The 14,218-nt window shown below is 41.5% G+C and overlaps 2 protein-coding genes across 4 annotated transcripts in view; one reads left to right on the top strand and one right to left on the bottom strand.

Moving 5' to 3' along the window:
- phyhiplb (phytanoyl-CoA 2-hydroxylase interacting protein-like b) overlaps positions 1–5,483 on the top strand; it is a 16,502-nt gene extending 11,019 nt beyond the window's left edge. For both annotated transcript variants that reach the window (XM_035663258.1, XM_035663259.1), the window contains exons 4-5: positions 719–836; positions 2,694–5,483. In XM_035663258.1, the coding sequence (XP_035519151.1) occupies positions 719–836; positions 2,694–3,237 (662 nt within the window). In that variant the 3' untranslated portion in view covers positions 3,238–5,483. The remainder of the gene's footprint in view (positions 1–718; positions 837–2,693) is intronic.
- Positions 4,133–14,218, bottom strand: part of LOC118329225 (protein FAM13A-like) — a 28,877-nt gene continuing 18,791 nt past the window's right edge. Inside the window, exons 7-21 of one of the 2 annotated variants that reach the window (XM_035663256.1) lie at positions 13,791–14,015; positions 13,426–13,549; positions 12,738–12,835; positions 11,940–11,997; positions 11,208–11,282; positions 9,553–9,760; positions 8,381–8,630; positions 8,037–8,169; positions 7,548–7,629; positions 6,860–7,095; positions 6,604–6,687; positions 6,335–6,439; positions 5,804–6,024; positions 5,527–5,628; positions 4,133–5,078 (exon numbers count right to left, since the gene is read on the bottom strand). In XM_035663256.1, the coding sequence (XP_035519149.1) occupies positions 4,952–5,078; positions 5,527–5,628; positions 5,804–6,024; positions 6,335–6,439; positions 6,604–6,687; positions 6,860–7,095; positions 7,548–7,629; positions 8,037–8,169; positions 8,381–8,630; positions 9,553–9,760; positions 11,208–11,282; positions 11,940–11,997; positions 12,738–12,835; positions 13,426–13,549; positions 13,791–14,015 (2,128 nt within the window). In that variant the 3' untranslated portion in view covers positions 4,133–4,951. The remainder of the gene's footprint in view (positions 5,079–5,526; positions 5,629–5,803; positions 6,025–6,334; positions 6,440–6,603; positions 6,688–6,859; positions 7,096–7,547; positions 7,630–8,036; positions 8,170–8,380; positions 8,631–9,552; positions 9,761–11,207; positions 11,283–11,939; positions 11,998–12,737; positions 12,836–13,425; positions 13,550–13,790; positions 14,016–14,218) is intronic. The other variant, XM_035663257.1, reaches the window with a different exon arrangement.

Below are 14,218 nucleotides of genomic sequence, written 5' to 3'. Positions count from 1 at the left end.
TTCATCATCTTAGTTTAGTGTGTTAGCATGCTAACATTTGCTAATTAGCACTAAACACAAGTACCCCTGAGGCTAATGGGAGTGTCATTAGTTTTTCATTTAGTCAACATATTGGGTAAACAGAAATTTTGACCTGGTGTTGGCACTAAATGAAAAGCTAAAGGGTCTATATTTATTGGGGAACATGAATGTATGTTCCAAATGTGATGGATGTTGTTCTAATAGCATCTGAACCTCATGGTATCCTGCCATCCTGCTAGATTACCCAAACAATCTAAAATGAGAGAAGGTGGGGCAGTTGTGAAATGGATGAGGAGCACTTAAGTTAACAGGCAGGGGAAGAGTGTGTTATGAAGGTCTAGTAAGAGAATGAAGGAGGAAGCTTAATGATGTCATTGATCCTCTACAAAAGATGCCGCTGCCAAGATCTTACACTCCTGTAAAATGTTCCTGTTTTTAATTGCCATTTATTCCATTATGTCTCACTGGCAACAGTAAAAGCCTTGTCTAAAAAATATAGTTACGGTAAGGATGAGAACACAGACACAGTTCATATTCTGTCCTTTTCCATCTTAGCTGGTGCACACAGTCACTCCTGTTCTTTATAATTAAAAAATGTAATTTCTACAAATGACTTTTGTACATTGGTTTCCGATCCTCCTGATGGCAGCAAATTAATTAACATGATGATAAAGTGTGTGTTGTGTCTGTTTTCCAGACTATTCCACAGTGCATCTAAACCAGCTGTTGGAAAAGGCAGAGGTCATTGCTGGCCGGATGCTGCGTTTCTCTGTTTTCTACAGGAACCAGAACAAAGAGTACTTTGACCACGCAAGGTAGGCAGTTTTGGGCTATATTTAAATATGCATCTGTGTTGCATTACTCCACTCTTTCCTATTGTCATTGCCTGTTGCTGTTCTTTTAAAAATACAGAGTCTAGACTATTTCATTTCTGAACCTTTTCTAAAATAACTGGGCTGAGATAATGCACGTCTGCCCCAGTGGCTAACTTGCCTGAACACAAATTAACAACACTGTCACCCCTTTCTGGATTGTAGCATTATGGGTAATGCAGTCTTCTATACAGCAATTAGAAATTTTACCTATTTACGTAAATAACAAGAAAATGCTATATATGGTATGTGAGTTTAACTATTACTAAGTTTATATTTTACCAATAACAATTTTTTTTCTTGAACATGTATCTGGTGCCCTCACTAACCTTAGAACCTTGTGATGTTATTCCATCCTTGTGACTGCACTGCATATAGTGTTAATATGGTAATATGTATGGTAATATGGTAATCATTCTGTGGTGCTGATAGTATATTATTGGTAATGAAAAAATAGTTATAAAAATACACTCAAATAAAAATCCATCTGTACATCTGTACTACATTATTGTGCATCACTGCAGCGCCGTGTGCAAAAAGCATGATGACCACATCATTTTGTATTCTTCTCTTGTACCCAAAAGAAAAATGGAGGATCAGCTGAAGGGTGCAGCTGCACAAAGCATGTGGATTAGTTCCATATATACAGTACATCAAACTACTGTAGCAGCCAGCTCTACCTAATAGTAATCTGGACTGTCATAGATGCTTGCATCCTCTGAACAAAGCTTGGTGTAACTCTGCCAGACAAAAGCAGACAGTTGGTAGGGGATGTGGAGGAAAGAAAAGAAAAAAAAACCTGCTTGTGGCAGCAAACGCTGTGCAAGTCTGTTTTGATGTTAGAGGAGAGTGAGACAGGCAGGGGAGAAAATGTCTCTGGAGTAGCCTGCTAGTTACTGAAGCATTGTGCAGTTACAGTGTCAACGGGATTTTCTATGTTGTTTTTTTCCAACTTCCTGTTCCAGTCTTCCTCGTGTAATGGTGTTGTCTTTTCTCCTCATATCTTCTATCTATACTCTCCCTCGGAGCAAATGCTCTACGCCTAACAAAGCACACAGTTTCTGTACTAAAACCACAGCTTGTAAGCACTCTTTTGCTGGAGCTTTGCAGCATGACGTCATCCAGATAAATCTCGACCTCGCTTTTGCTGAGTTGCATCTGCTATGTGTACTGAAAGTGCTTCTGTTAAACTGCACCATCATGTGGGGAGTTATGGAACTGACTTCACCACTTGATGAGGCCTCTGCTTCTATGACCTGGGGTGGGAGCTGAATAATTCCATAATGCCGCAACAAAGCATCAATTACGGATATAATGACAACCTCTGGAGTGATAGCAGTATAATTACAATTCATAACTGTAGCTTTGGAGCTCAGATTTACTCTGTGGGGAAGATATGCATATTCTGCAGAATCCCTCACTTTGAATGTTTCTCTGTTAATTTGCTTTCTGAAAGCTGCATTTGTTTCCTAATTTGTCACAATGATAGATAGTTTTATTTTTCTCTCACTAGGTTTCTGTAGGACTAAGTGGACTGAGAGTTGTGTTATGAGACTCGGGTTGCATCTTAGACATTTAATCAGCTTTCTCCCATGTGTCACGCCATTTCAAACGATGATATTTTAATTAAACTTAAAAGGGATGCCACCCACCTACTGGCATTTCTAAAATCAAAATCAAAACTTCGATTGTCTGAGGGGGAGCACAAAAACTTGTTGGAAAAATTGTAACTGATGAGTGAAACTGACATATTTGTTGTTTGTTCACAGCCAATTTCATTCTCTTTTTTCCAAACTCCAGGGAGGCGCAGGAGAACCGTATGCTGCCTTCAGTGAAAGATAACAGCGGCAGCCACGGCTCACCCATCAGTGGCAAGCTGGAGGGCCTTTTCTTTAGCTGCAACACAGAGTTCAACACTGGCAAGCCTCCGCAGGACTCCCCTTACGGCCGCCAACGCTTTGAGGTTCAGGCTGACACGCTCTTCAACCCCGACACCAACCTGTATTTTGGAGACTTCTACTGCATGTATACAGCCTACCACTATGTTATCCTGGTCCTAGCGCCAAAGGGCTCCAGAGGTGACGACTTCTGTAAGCAGAGGCTTCCTGCTCTTGACCTCACCAACAACCGTTTCCTCACCTGCAAGAAGGAAGAAGAGGGTGACGGCAGTCTGGTGTTTCACCACGCCCAGGATGTCATCCTGGAGGTGATCTACACGGAGCCTGTGGACCTGGCGTTGGGCACAGTGGCCGAGATCAGCGGGCACCAGCTGATGAGTTTGTCCACGGTAAATGCCAAGAAGGACCCCAGCTGCAAGACCTGCAACATCAGTGTGGGACGCTAAGAAAAGGCAGAATGTAGGAGAGGGAGGGAAGGACTAGAGGTGACTGACCGACCTCTGCACACACACAGGAAGTCCACATGTACTGACGAAGCAGACCAACACATGCATGAAGCAGCAGATTTAGTAGGCTCCCAGACATGCACACCAACATATCTCTGACACCGTTCTGTACTCTCAAGAGACCATCATTCCCAAAGAAGAGTGGAGAAAAAAAGAGGAAGGTACACACTCTGACACCTGCACCGTTGTCTCCTCATCTTAAAAGGGTTACCCTAAATGTTGAAACCTTACATGAAACTGAGCAATCTAAACCTGGGACACCAACAACACACCCTTTAACTGTACTAACAAACATGAGCTGCTTCTACAATTTCCTGTTGTTTATTTGAACAAGTTGTCCCATATTTTGTTAATGATCTTTGCCTTGTTATTATTGATATGCTGTTAACTGAGTGTCCACTGTCTGTGTGGACAAGCATTTTGTTGTTTCCAATTACTTTGACTGTTTTAGAAATGTTTTGTTCTTATTCCACAGTAGACAAAATCAGACTTCTTTTTACCTCTACTAGTGGCACAGACTGGTACTACAATTTTCTAGGGCTGCAGCATCAAGAGTCATCTTTCTTTATACCAAAGGTATTAAAAACCAGACATGAAACGGCTGTGAAATCTTAACAGTACTAATGCAACAGCCTCTAAAATGTCTATTCACTAAGTCTTTGACGACCAAGTGTGAACTACTTGTTAACTTGTTAACCTTTAAAAAAAAGCATGATGCAGTTCTGTGCAGCATGAGTATGAAAGCTGTCAGTACCTCTACCATAGCAACCTTTTCTGCAACAGTCGCTCTTATTTTGTTGTAGTCAGTGGAAAGAAAGAAAGTAGAACCATAAACTGTGTTTAGCAGAATAAATGTGAAAAAATATTTATTTTTATTGATACATTCATATATATATATCTATATATATATAGAAAATTATATAAACCAGAAGTGCACAATGTCAAAAGCTCTGATCATTGTCAACAACTGCATTTACAGGAAATTGACTTCATACAGGTAAAATGGGGGGGATGAATGCAAATTTGACAGCAGATATAACTTGCACTACAATTTCAACGTTCACCAACGTTCACATATTTTCCATGGTGAGAATGTGAATTGAACGATTTAGATCAACTATGAAATCCTTAATGCATATCATAGCACAATGTAGGACTAAAAAACTGACATGCACAAACACAACAGTATTGTCTCATTGCAATTAAGCTTACATTTCTTTTGCCAAGATAGCACTTTGTAATAAAAATGCAGTTTCCACATTAACTATGGACAAAGCTGTCCAAAATGGTATTTTGGCACAGAAAAAAAGCAAGTAACAAAGTGCCATAATATACATACGTGATCTTAAAATTACTAATATGTAACTAACATCAAGTTGTTACACCTCTTCATCCTTGACATAAATTAGTGCTACATACACTTGCTACATCAGGTTTATAGTAAGATGTGTCATGAATGATAAGGGATGTGTTTTTGTGACTAAGAAAACTCTGCAGTTGCCCAGTATTTAATTTAGATTGTCACCAATTTCCATCAGTTTTCTTCACGTAAAGTGCATCAACATGAGCATGGCATGAAACGAGACCAGACCCACTGGCTTCACAACCTGATTTTTCTAATCTTGTTAAGATAAAAGTCCCACTGTGAGTTAACTCAGCTGGTCTTGGTTGAGTCCTGTTGTTTACTGAGCAGGGCCTCCAGTAGACGGAGCTTTGCTTTGAGGTTCTTATACTGGCAGTACTCCTCGGCCATCGGTCCACGGTCCTCCTTCTGACAAGCCCTGTTAAGAATACATGGAGGAGAAAAAAAAGATGCAAACAAAAGGCAAAACTTCAGTAGTTTCAACTAGCAGCAGCTTCCATAACTGGTTGATAGTCCCTATGTTGCCTTACTCAGATAGCTTTGTACAGTGTGTATTGTAATCGAAAACTTACTGTATTTACTTTGGACGACTAACATGTACAGTACAAAGGATGTGTACAGTTCAGAGCAAATGTCTTTCTCTTCGTCTCTTTCCTGAGCTCTCTGTGCTGTATTAACGTTAAGTGAGTGTGCATTACACTGTCGTACCATTACGATGGGAATTTCTTTTGTGGATGTTTTTTCTTTATTTTTCACAAGGCATTGTTGAAAACCAAATGTTCCAAGTTTATTAAAAGACAAAATAAAACTCAAAAGCCAAGTAGTTTGAATGTGCGGTGTGTGTCGTTTGTGTGTGTAACCTTTACCTGCCGGTCTGCGCATAGAAGTGGTCCTCAAACTCTCGGAGTGCTTGGTGAAGCCTGCGCTTCTCTAATCGTGCCATCCTAAGGTGATCCAGTAATTCCGATCTGTGAAGAAAGAATCAAAGAATTTCTTAGATCTAAAAATTAACCGTAACCATGTCAACAAATAGTTTAAAACAAAAACAATCTATTATTATCTATAAAAAAATCCTAACAACTAATTCTGAGTGGTAAAATAAATAGAAATCACACCTTAGAGCTGCACAAACACAAGCCGTACCTGGAAGCTTCATGTAGTGTTGCCATGGTGATGATCTGTGGCTGGAGACCCTTTACCTCCTCCAGCGGGGACACCAGAGGAGTCTCAGACATTTCTAGGGAAGGCAGATGCAGATGCAGCGACTCATCTGAAGACACACACCTGGGAGACCTCAGCCAGAGCGGCTGCTGCCTGGGGCTTCGCTGTTTGGGACGCTCTTCATCAGAGCCCTCCTCTTCCTCCTATGTAGACACACACACAAATACAGAGGACTCACTAATCTGTCATAGCAAACATTTGAGAAAAAAGAAGAATAGAACAAGTTTTCATCATCTGTCTTGCAATAATTTTTTTTACTAAATGAAGTGAAATGTTTTACAGTAGTTTGGTGTAGCTCTTATATCTGGCCACTAGAGGGTACTAAAGTCACACTCTTCTTCGCCATTATCACTTTTATCTATATTGTTGAGTGTAGAGTTGAGTGTAGAGACCTCATCCCTCACTACAAGATATTATTCAAAATTCAGTATTCAGCATTAGATGTCTACTCACAATGGTTGTAATGACTGCTGCAGCAGCAGAGGAGAGCAGCAGCTGCTTGAGAAGGCGGTACCGATCGTAGAAAGGTTTCATCAGAGTTCGCTCCTGCCTGGTACTCTGCAGAGGAACAGACAGAAAGAGACACAAAAGAAAGCACTTTGTTTTAGGTGGGAATATATGTACAAATAGAAGGAAAGAAAACCAATGATACAACTCAAGTGTAGGCATCAAGTAAAACAAAAGAGATAAACGCATAAGCGAGTCATCCAGGCTGTTCTTACTGGTCGTCCGTGTAGACTTTCAAAGTAGAGCAAACACTTCTGCAGGCTGGTCTTCTCCATATTCATCTGGAAATTGGACATCTCCTGCACATACAGAGAGTCAAAACTGTTAACAGGTTGTTTATCGAGGGTCAGTAAGACACAGATTCTCCCTCCCAACCCACGGAACCAGACCACTAAACCTATATTACAATATTTCTGTGTGTGTGTGTGTGTGTGTGTGTGTGTGTGTTGAAAGCATTTCTGCAATACCAACCTTAATGCTGTCAGGCAGGCCTAGCTCTCGTCGTCTTTCCTTCAGCCTGTTGGTTATAATGTTGACAGTTTCTTCCACATTTGGCTTGGTGTTGCTGTTGTTGTTAAGCTGCTGCAGCTCAGTCCCTGTTAGTGCTGCCTCCCTATGGTCTGTGTTGGTCCAGCATGTTTCACCTGATAGGTTGAAGCCTCCCTGCCCTGTTTGCCCACCTTCCTCTGATTGTCTCAGTTTCAGCTCTAAAAGAAGAAAAATATGTTGACATGGAAAACAGGTATCATGTAACTAAAATGTGGACACTGGTTCTCTGGTAATCATTTTGGTATTGTTACCAATGGAAATTAAGTAATTAAGTAAGTGAAAGTACTTGAGTATTTAGTTAACCGGTGAGTCCCAACATGTTTGGCTTGTGACCCCTAACAAAAAAGCAGTAGCAGTGTCTAGTTGGGCCCCTTGTCAGATTCAGATGTCCGAGTGAGTCTGAGACGTTCATTAAAGACGATATGACTATATAGACTGCTACAACATGAAAGGGTACTTATTTGTTGATGTCTTTAAAAAATAATAATAATAATTTTAAAAAATGCCTTTAACTACATTTAGGAAGGAGCTGAAAGATCTGAATACTTCTTCCACCACTCCAATCATTCATTTTTGTGTTTGAGTGAGTGTTTATGTTTATGGAACTGACCTTTAAGCTGCTTGCGACTCTTGATGAGCTCCTTCATCAGTCTGGCCACCTCTGGATGAGCTGTCTTGTCGTTGTGGGCTGGCTGTAAAAAAAAAATGTAAAACTCAAATCAGGGGCCCATCTCAGCTCCAGGTCTGGGTGGGATATCATTTTTACCATTACCATTTTGTTTTATAGCAGCCCTATAAAGCAGTTGACTACAGATACATTGTGTAACAAAATGTAATTTTTCCAATGTACCAGTAGAGGGAGTGATTCACTCTAGCATGATGTTTGTGTTTAGCATCCAACACATCATTTTAGAACTCAAACATAACTAATTCGCACACAGCCAGGCATGCACACACACAAAAATCCCTCCCACGCCTCTGTGAGAGCTGGGCTATGAAAAAGGCAACACTGAGCGTCACACTCTGAGGCGATAACTTGCAGTCCAATCATGACTCAAGAGAACCCAGCTGACCAAGTAGCTCTGATTTCCTACCTTACCTTATAGTGTTTCTCCTGCTCAAAACACTCCTCAAAACGCCTGATCCTCTTCCTCAGGGTGTGAATATGTCTGTTGAGCATCGAGATGGACAGAGAGCCCTCGTCTGGCTCTGTATGGACGCTGCTGCGAGCCCTGGAGACAGAAAAGCGCACGTCTATCTACTTCAATTCTTGACATTCTGCATATAGTTCCATGATTTAAGGACTCATAACGTGCATCACCTGACATGGTAGAAATCCTCATTTAAGGCCCAGCAGTACGGCAAAAACAATACATTTGATAATATTCCATCTATGAGCCACTATTCCTAAATAAAGAGTGAAGTAAAGTGAAGATGCCTTACACACGTATGTGCTGTGAGCACGGTGGAGAAGGGGCTGCATCAGGGTCTAGGTTGTAGCGCAGGCTGTGACTGAGGTTGGGACAGCGCGGCGAGGGAACAGGGCAGTCGCTTGTTGTAAAACGGGAGAGGAGTGGGCTGGTGTGAGGGGCCGGTGGACTCGGCAGGGTGTCATTTTCTGAAATCCCCTCAGAAAGAACGGCAGTGGAGAGGACCAGACTGGACTCTGATGAATGAGGGGATGGGGTGTGTACTGTAAGAAAGAGAGGAAGGACAAAATATTAACAGAAATCTATAAGATTTATGACTATTTTATTTGTAAATGCTATTTTTATCTGAATTAATAGAGGAGGACAGATGGGACCAAATGAGAGAGGGAGAAAACAAGGAGTAAGGAAGGGAGAGAAAGATAGGGAGACAAAAAGGAGTGAAAGAAGGACAAATAGCACTTTCTTACTCAAGTTACTCATATGTAACATCTTTCCTGAGAGAAACTGAATTTGATGTGTCTGTGATAAACAGTACATATGGATAGTTTGAGTATTTAGCAGTTATAATCTCTACGGTTAAAAAACACTGGTTTCTTGCAATGTTAAGCAAGAAAAAGACATGTAAATACATGGGAAAACATGATCAAATCTAAATGATTGTCTAGATAGCATAAATATTACATTATATTGAATATATGTACCAATTCATCCATCACAGTCGGCTGTGCAGTGACACTACAGTAACAGCATCGTACCTTTGTTCGCTGTATTTAAGACAAGACACACCCAGCTGTGGGAAATCATGAAGCTCATAGCTCGCTGTCAGGATTTACTGACTGTTATTTAACATACACCAAAAGAATTACAGCATCTAGGAAGATCCTCCGAATCAAAACAGATGATGAATTAGATACTATAAATAACAGCACTAATATGGTATATATGAAGTATGGCTATTGACTGACATTCCCAATGTGACTGCCCAAGCTGCAAGTACTGTACTGTAAGGTACTTTGGACAATATATTTACCTACATATATGTATGACAAAAGTAGTAATTATTGGCAATGGGCTTTTACAACTCCTACATGATTTCCTCTTTGCCCCAAATAAATATTTAACATGGGAAGTTTGGAAACTTAAAAAATAATTTAAGTATATCACAGTTCATTGTCATTGTCTTACCAGGCTGTGATGAGTCGACTGTCTGCTGATCCTGACCTGGTGGTGATGGTGGTGGGTGGAGGAGCAGTTTGTGGGTCAAATACAGGCTCTGCTCTTCAGTAGAAACAGGCTGTTGTTGGGCAGGTAGGTTGTCTGGACCTTGTGGGTCTACCGGTGGCGGCAAGGTTCCCAATTCAGCCTCCAGGGCTTGAAGCTTGAGGGAAGGGCTCTGGAAACAGAAGCAGAACATGGCTTCAGGGATGCAGACGTGCAGGCAAAGGAGAAGTCTGAAAGATGCGTCGTAGTTTGCGTGGAGGGAGTCTTCAGCGTTTCACATGCTGCTCGGGAATCTTGAGAAGTCTTGTAAAACCATTTTAGTCTCTCCTGTGAAAAGAAATATTCTGGCGCTGAAGCGTGGTTGGGGAGAGAGTTGCAGGGTGAGGTGAGATGAGTGGTTGCCTCGTCCTCCTGAGAAAGGAATGAGTCAAAAGGCAGAATACAGCTCTATGAGAAGGCTGCTTTCGGGGGTGGCTAAAGTACGAGGAACTTCTCAAAAAACAATAGAAAATCTTTGATCCTCCAAGGCTCCCAGTGAGCTACAGTGGTCATTACAAGCAGCCCACGTGAGGTGGTACGTTTTCCTCAGCTGTAGCTCCCCTCAGGTCTCTGTGTGACTAGAAACTAGTCAGCAAAACAGGCATTCAACCAGCTAGACAAGAATCCCGCTGACTGTCAATCAGTGAGTCAGATTCCTGACATGCATCAGCATCCAGCGTGGGATCCCTGATGAGCAACACGCTGTAATTCCATTAGCAGTATCGCTGTGATTCCCAGATCACCTGATCTGCTTGTTTGTGGGCGTGTTGGTGTACAAGAGCATAGCTTGCCCACAAAAGAGAAACCCTAAATCCACATGGTTTTCCCTCTGACCGGCATTCCTGGCACTTCTGCTGCTGAACTGCCTCCACATGGATTATTCATCGTGCGTGGAAGAAGGGGGGCGGCGGGAATACCGCTCATGTCGGTGCGTGTGGTGTGGGTGTGTGTGCAAGGGAGGAGAGAGGTACTGTATATGACGAGGCGTTTCCACGGCAACGTTGTCAGACCATGCTAAGGAGTCTATTTGATGGAGCTGCTGGGAGTCACGTAACTGTTTGCCTCGGTATGAGTGTGTGCGTGTAGGTGTTTATGCAATGAATTCTCATGGTGCTAAAAAAAGATTTGGTATTGAGCTGCACTAAAAACACTCGGGGCTCGAGCGAAGGTTGGAATATAATGCAGTTTGGTTTAAGGTTTTTATTTTGTTCTTTTAGGCGCTCTGACATCATTCTCAGCATCATCATCAACAACAGCAGCAGATAAGGGATCGGCTTCTCCTTTCTCACCCTCCTCGTCTGTTCATTCATAAAAAAAAAAAGCCCACTGCTTTGTGCGTCACATAGAGGAGGTGGAAGGATGGAAGGGAGGGGAAGGAGGCTGCTATTACTGAAGCAAAACACCCACAGGCAAGCAAGCTCACACCTAGCAGTACACATACAGGTGTGCACATAAACACACGCATGCACAGACACACGCAATCACTGGAGGTATCAGCAGTCCTGTTGTCATAGATACACTTATCCTAAAGAAAGTGTTAATTTGTGTATCTAAAAAAACTGTGGGGAAGGAGAACTTACGTCATGGCTGTTGCCCCTGCCTCTGCAATCACTGTGTCTGTCAGGAGAACCACTACATCTTCCTCCTCTTCTCCCCTGGAGGAGCAGACAGCATAGGCACTGATGAAGTCTCATTCCTGAAGCCCACTTACTGACACGCGCCAGTGTGGGCACACACACACACACCCATACAAACCCAAAATGTAGGTTACAATTACACATAAAGAGAGATAATGAATTTCTTTCCTTTTATCTTCTTCAACAGACCCAGTAGTTAAAACCAGTTTTGTCAAGATCAATATATTTTCATATTTAATTCATTTTGAAAGTAAATCATTCATCAATCAATCATCAATCAATCATTGGTCCAGGTGGGATAGCAAATACCTTCATTGTTTTCATCATCTAGCTGTTCACCCTTAAAACTAAAAAAGGTATCCTGAGTGTATTAGCTACTGCTAAAAAATATTATATTATTTATTTAATCTGGTTTATTTAATCTGGTAACCCTGTTGTACATCAGTCCTGTTGTCAATGAATACTAGCCTCCTACTACCCCCTACACAAACTGTGCAGTAGGTGACGAACTGACGTTAATGCTCTGTTAGTGGTGGTATTTGACATTTTGCTAGCTCACAAACCTGAGGCTACAACTCAGTCTTGGCTATCACAGACTGGTCCTTTAGAAATTAATGAAAGACTGTGGAAAAGATTTTCAGATGGCAACCATACACTTCACAAATGCCTGTTTACCTTCCTCTCAGACACTGTGGTTCTGTCTTCTGTCTTGTACTCCATGCAGCACAGCATGCTGGAAAAAAAAATTCTGTCAACACCAAGCAAATACAGATTTTTCCCTCTGGTTCACAGTCCATGTGACTTTAATACACATTGTGCTCTTTTTGTATTCATAATCGATTCGTATCGAATCTGCTCACAGGCAGGACTGCCCAGCGTTGTGTGTAGTTTTGAGGCCAGACGGTCATCTGGCACTGCCATTTAGGTTATGGCTTATTCATGTCTGACACTAATGAGGCATAACTGAGATGACCTGTCCTGTGGCTCAGTGGAGGCCACACAGACAAAAAAAGTCAGTGTGCCACCATGCTACTATGGCCTAATCTAGCTTGTGTGCCCCTGTAGCAAGTCAGTGTTATTTGGACTGGAATCATATCAAAACCATGACTGTGAGCAGCACATTGCTCCCATAACCTACTTCTCAACTGACTTCAGGGCTGAGAGATGAGCTGAACTGAGGGGAATTGAATGGAGGGGGAACAAAAAACTGTAGCAGCAGGAATCAGATAAAATTAAAGCTGATACACTTTAACTGCTTCAAAATTACTAACGGGTTAATGGTTCTTCTCTTTGACTTGACATCAAATAGCTGATTTAAGAAAGTGTGAAATTAGGGATCTTTATTCCACTTGGATGTTTTCTTTCAAGACCAATGAACAAATGGTTGCTGCTATAAAAACAGTAAAAAGCAGAAATAACAAATGAAACAAAATGTCATCTTTTGTAGTCTTCATGCAGAAATCTTCTTCTCACCTGTCTGTGTGCTGCGTATGTGTTTGGGTTTTGTTCTGTGATTCATTCGGTACGCAGCAGTCTGAAATAGAAGATGTCAGCCCTGCATCTGTGGAAGCCTGAAAAACAATTCAGTCTATGTCAGTCAACCCATAATGGGTTCAAAACATTAAAAGTTTGATTTTACTTAGTTCCTTTAAGGACCAGTGTGTAGAATTTAGTGGTATGTAGCAGTGTAGTTGTAGATCCCTCGCTTCATCCAACACTTCCAAGTGCGAAGGAGAAACTACAGTAGCCACGCTCAATAATGCAAAAGGCCCTTTCTAGAGCCAGTCTTTGGTTCGTCCCTTCTGGGCTACTGTAGAAACATAGTATCTTAACATGGCAGCCTCCACAGAAGGCTAGCCGTGGCGTTTGTAGATATAAAAGGCTCATTCTAAGGTAACAAGAATATAACGATCGTAATGAAAACATAGTTATGCATATTGCTGTACATTCAATTTCTGCCAATAGATTCTTCTAAATGTTACACACTGGACCTTTGGAAATAAATGAGAAAGATCATAGAAACAGTGACCGCTGAATGATATTCACAGCTAGAGATGTTGAGCACTGACGGACACAGTTTAATAGGGTCGAGCAAAAAGAAGAAAGGAAAACGTGAAAGAAAGCAGATAAAGTACAATAAGAGAAAACCAACGATGCACACCACTGAGCATTCGTCTTTGGTGGATGAGGAAGGTGTCCTTTTATTTGCTACTTCGTCTACTTCTTTCTCCTCTTTCTCCTTTAATGAATAGGTGAATGGTGGTATCTTGTACTGTGAAAAGGTCCTGTTGATAAAGAAAGATTAAACTGTAGAGGAATTACAGGTTTCCAAACAAAATGTCATATTAATGAAAACTGATTGTAGTTTTGAGAAAAGCATGAAGGAAGAAGTAAAGGGGCAAATGTTTCTTATCTCCTCAAAATGAATGAATGAATGAAAACAGGTAGGTCGCCTTGTCAAATCATTTTAGGTGAAAACATAATCTGTTTGTGAAAAAAGGAAAGATAAAAGGAAGAAACACTCACCCTTGTGTGGTACACTCCAACTCCGGTGGCCTTCCCTGGCTGCTTGGGGATGGTTTGCTCCAGTGCGTGTGTTGCTCTGACCCTGGGTCAGTGGGGCAGGAGAGCTCACAGCCAGCCACTGTACTCTCACTGCTCTCCTGCGGAGCCTCCTGGTCTGGAATCAGCTTCTGAATGTCAGCACTGACGTCAGAGATGGTTTCACAGCCCTTTGCCAGTGTGTCAGGACTATGAAGAGACAAAGAAAGAGAGAGAAAGAAAGAAAGAAAGAAAGAGAGAGAAAGAAAGAAAGAGAGAAAGAAAGAGAGAGAGAAAGAAAGAAAGAAAGAAAGAAAGAGAGAAAGAAAGAAAGAAAAAGAGAGAAAGAAAGAAATTAAGAAAGAAAGAGAGAAAGAAAGAAATTAATATAGAAAGAGAGAAAGAAAGAAAGA

The sequence above is a fragment of the Morone saxatilis genome, unplaced genomic scaffold (assembly GCF_004916995.1).
Source record: "Morone saxatilis isolate NCDOM2014 unplaced genomic scaffold, NCSU_SB_2.0 Contig19, whole genome shotgun sequence".
NCBI lineage: Eukaryota > Metazoa > Chordata > Actinopteri > Moronidae > Morone > Morone saxatilis.
This window is presented reverse-complemented; position numbering and strand designations above follow the sequence as displayed.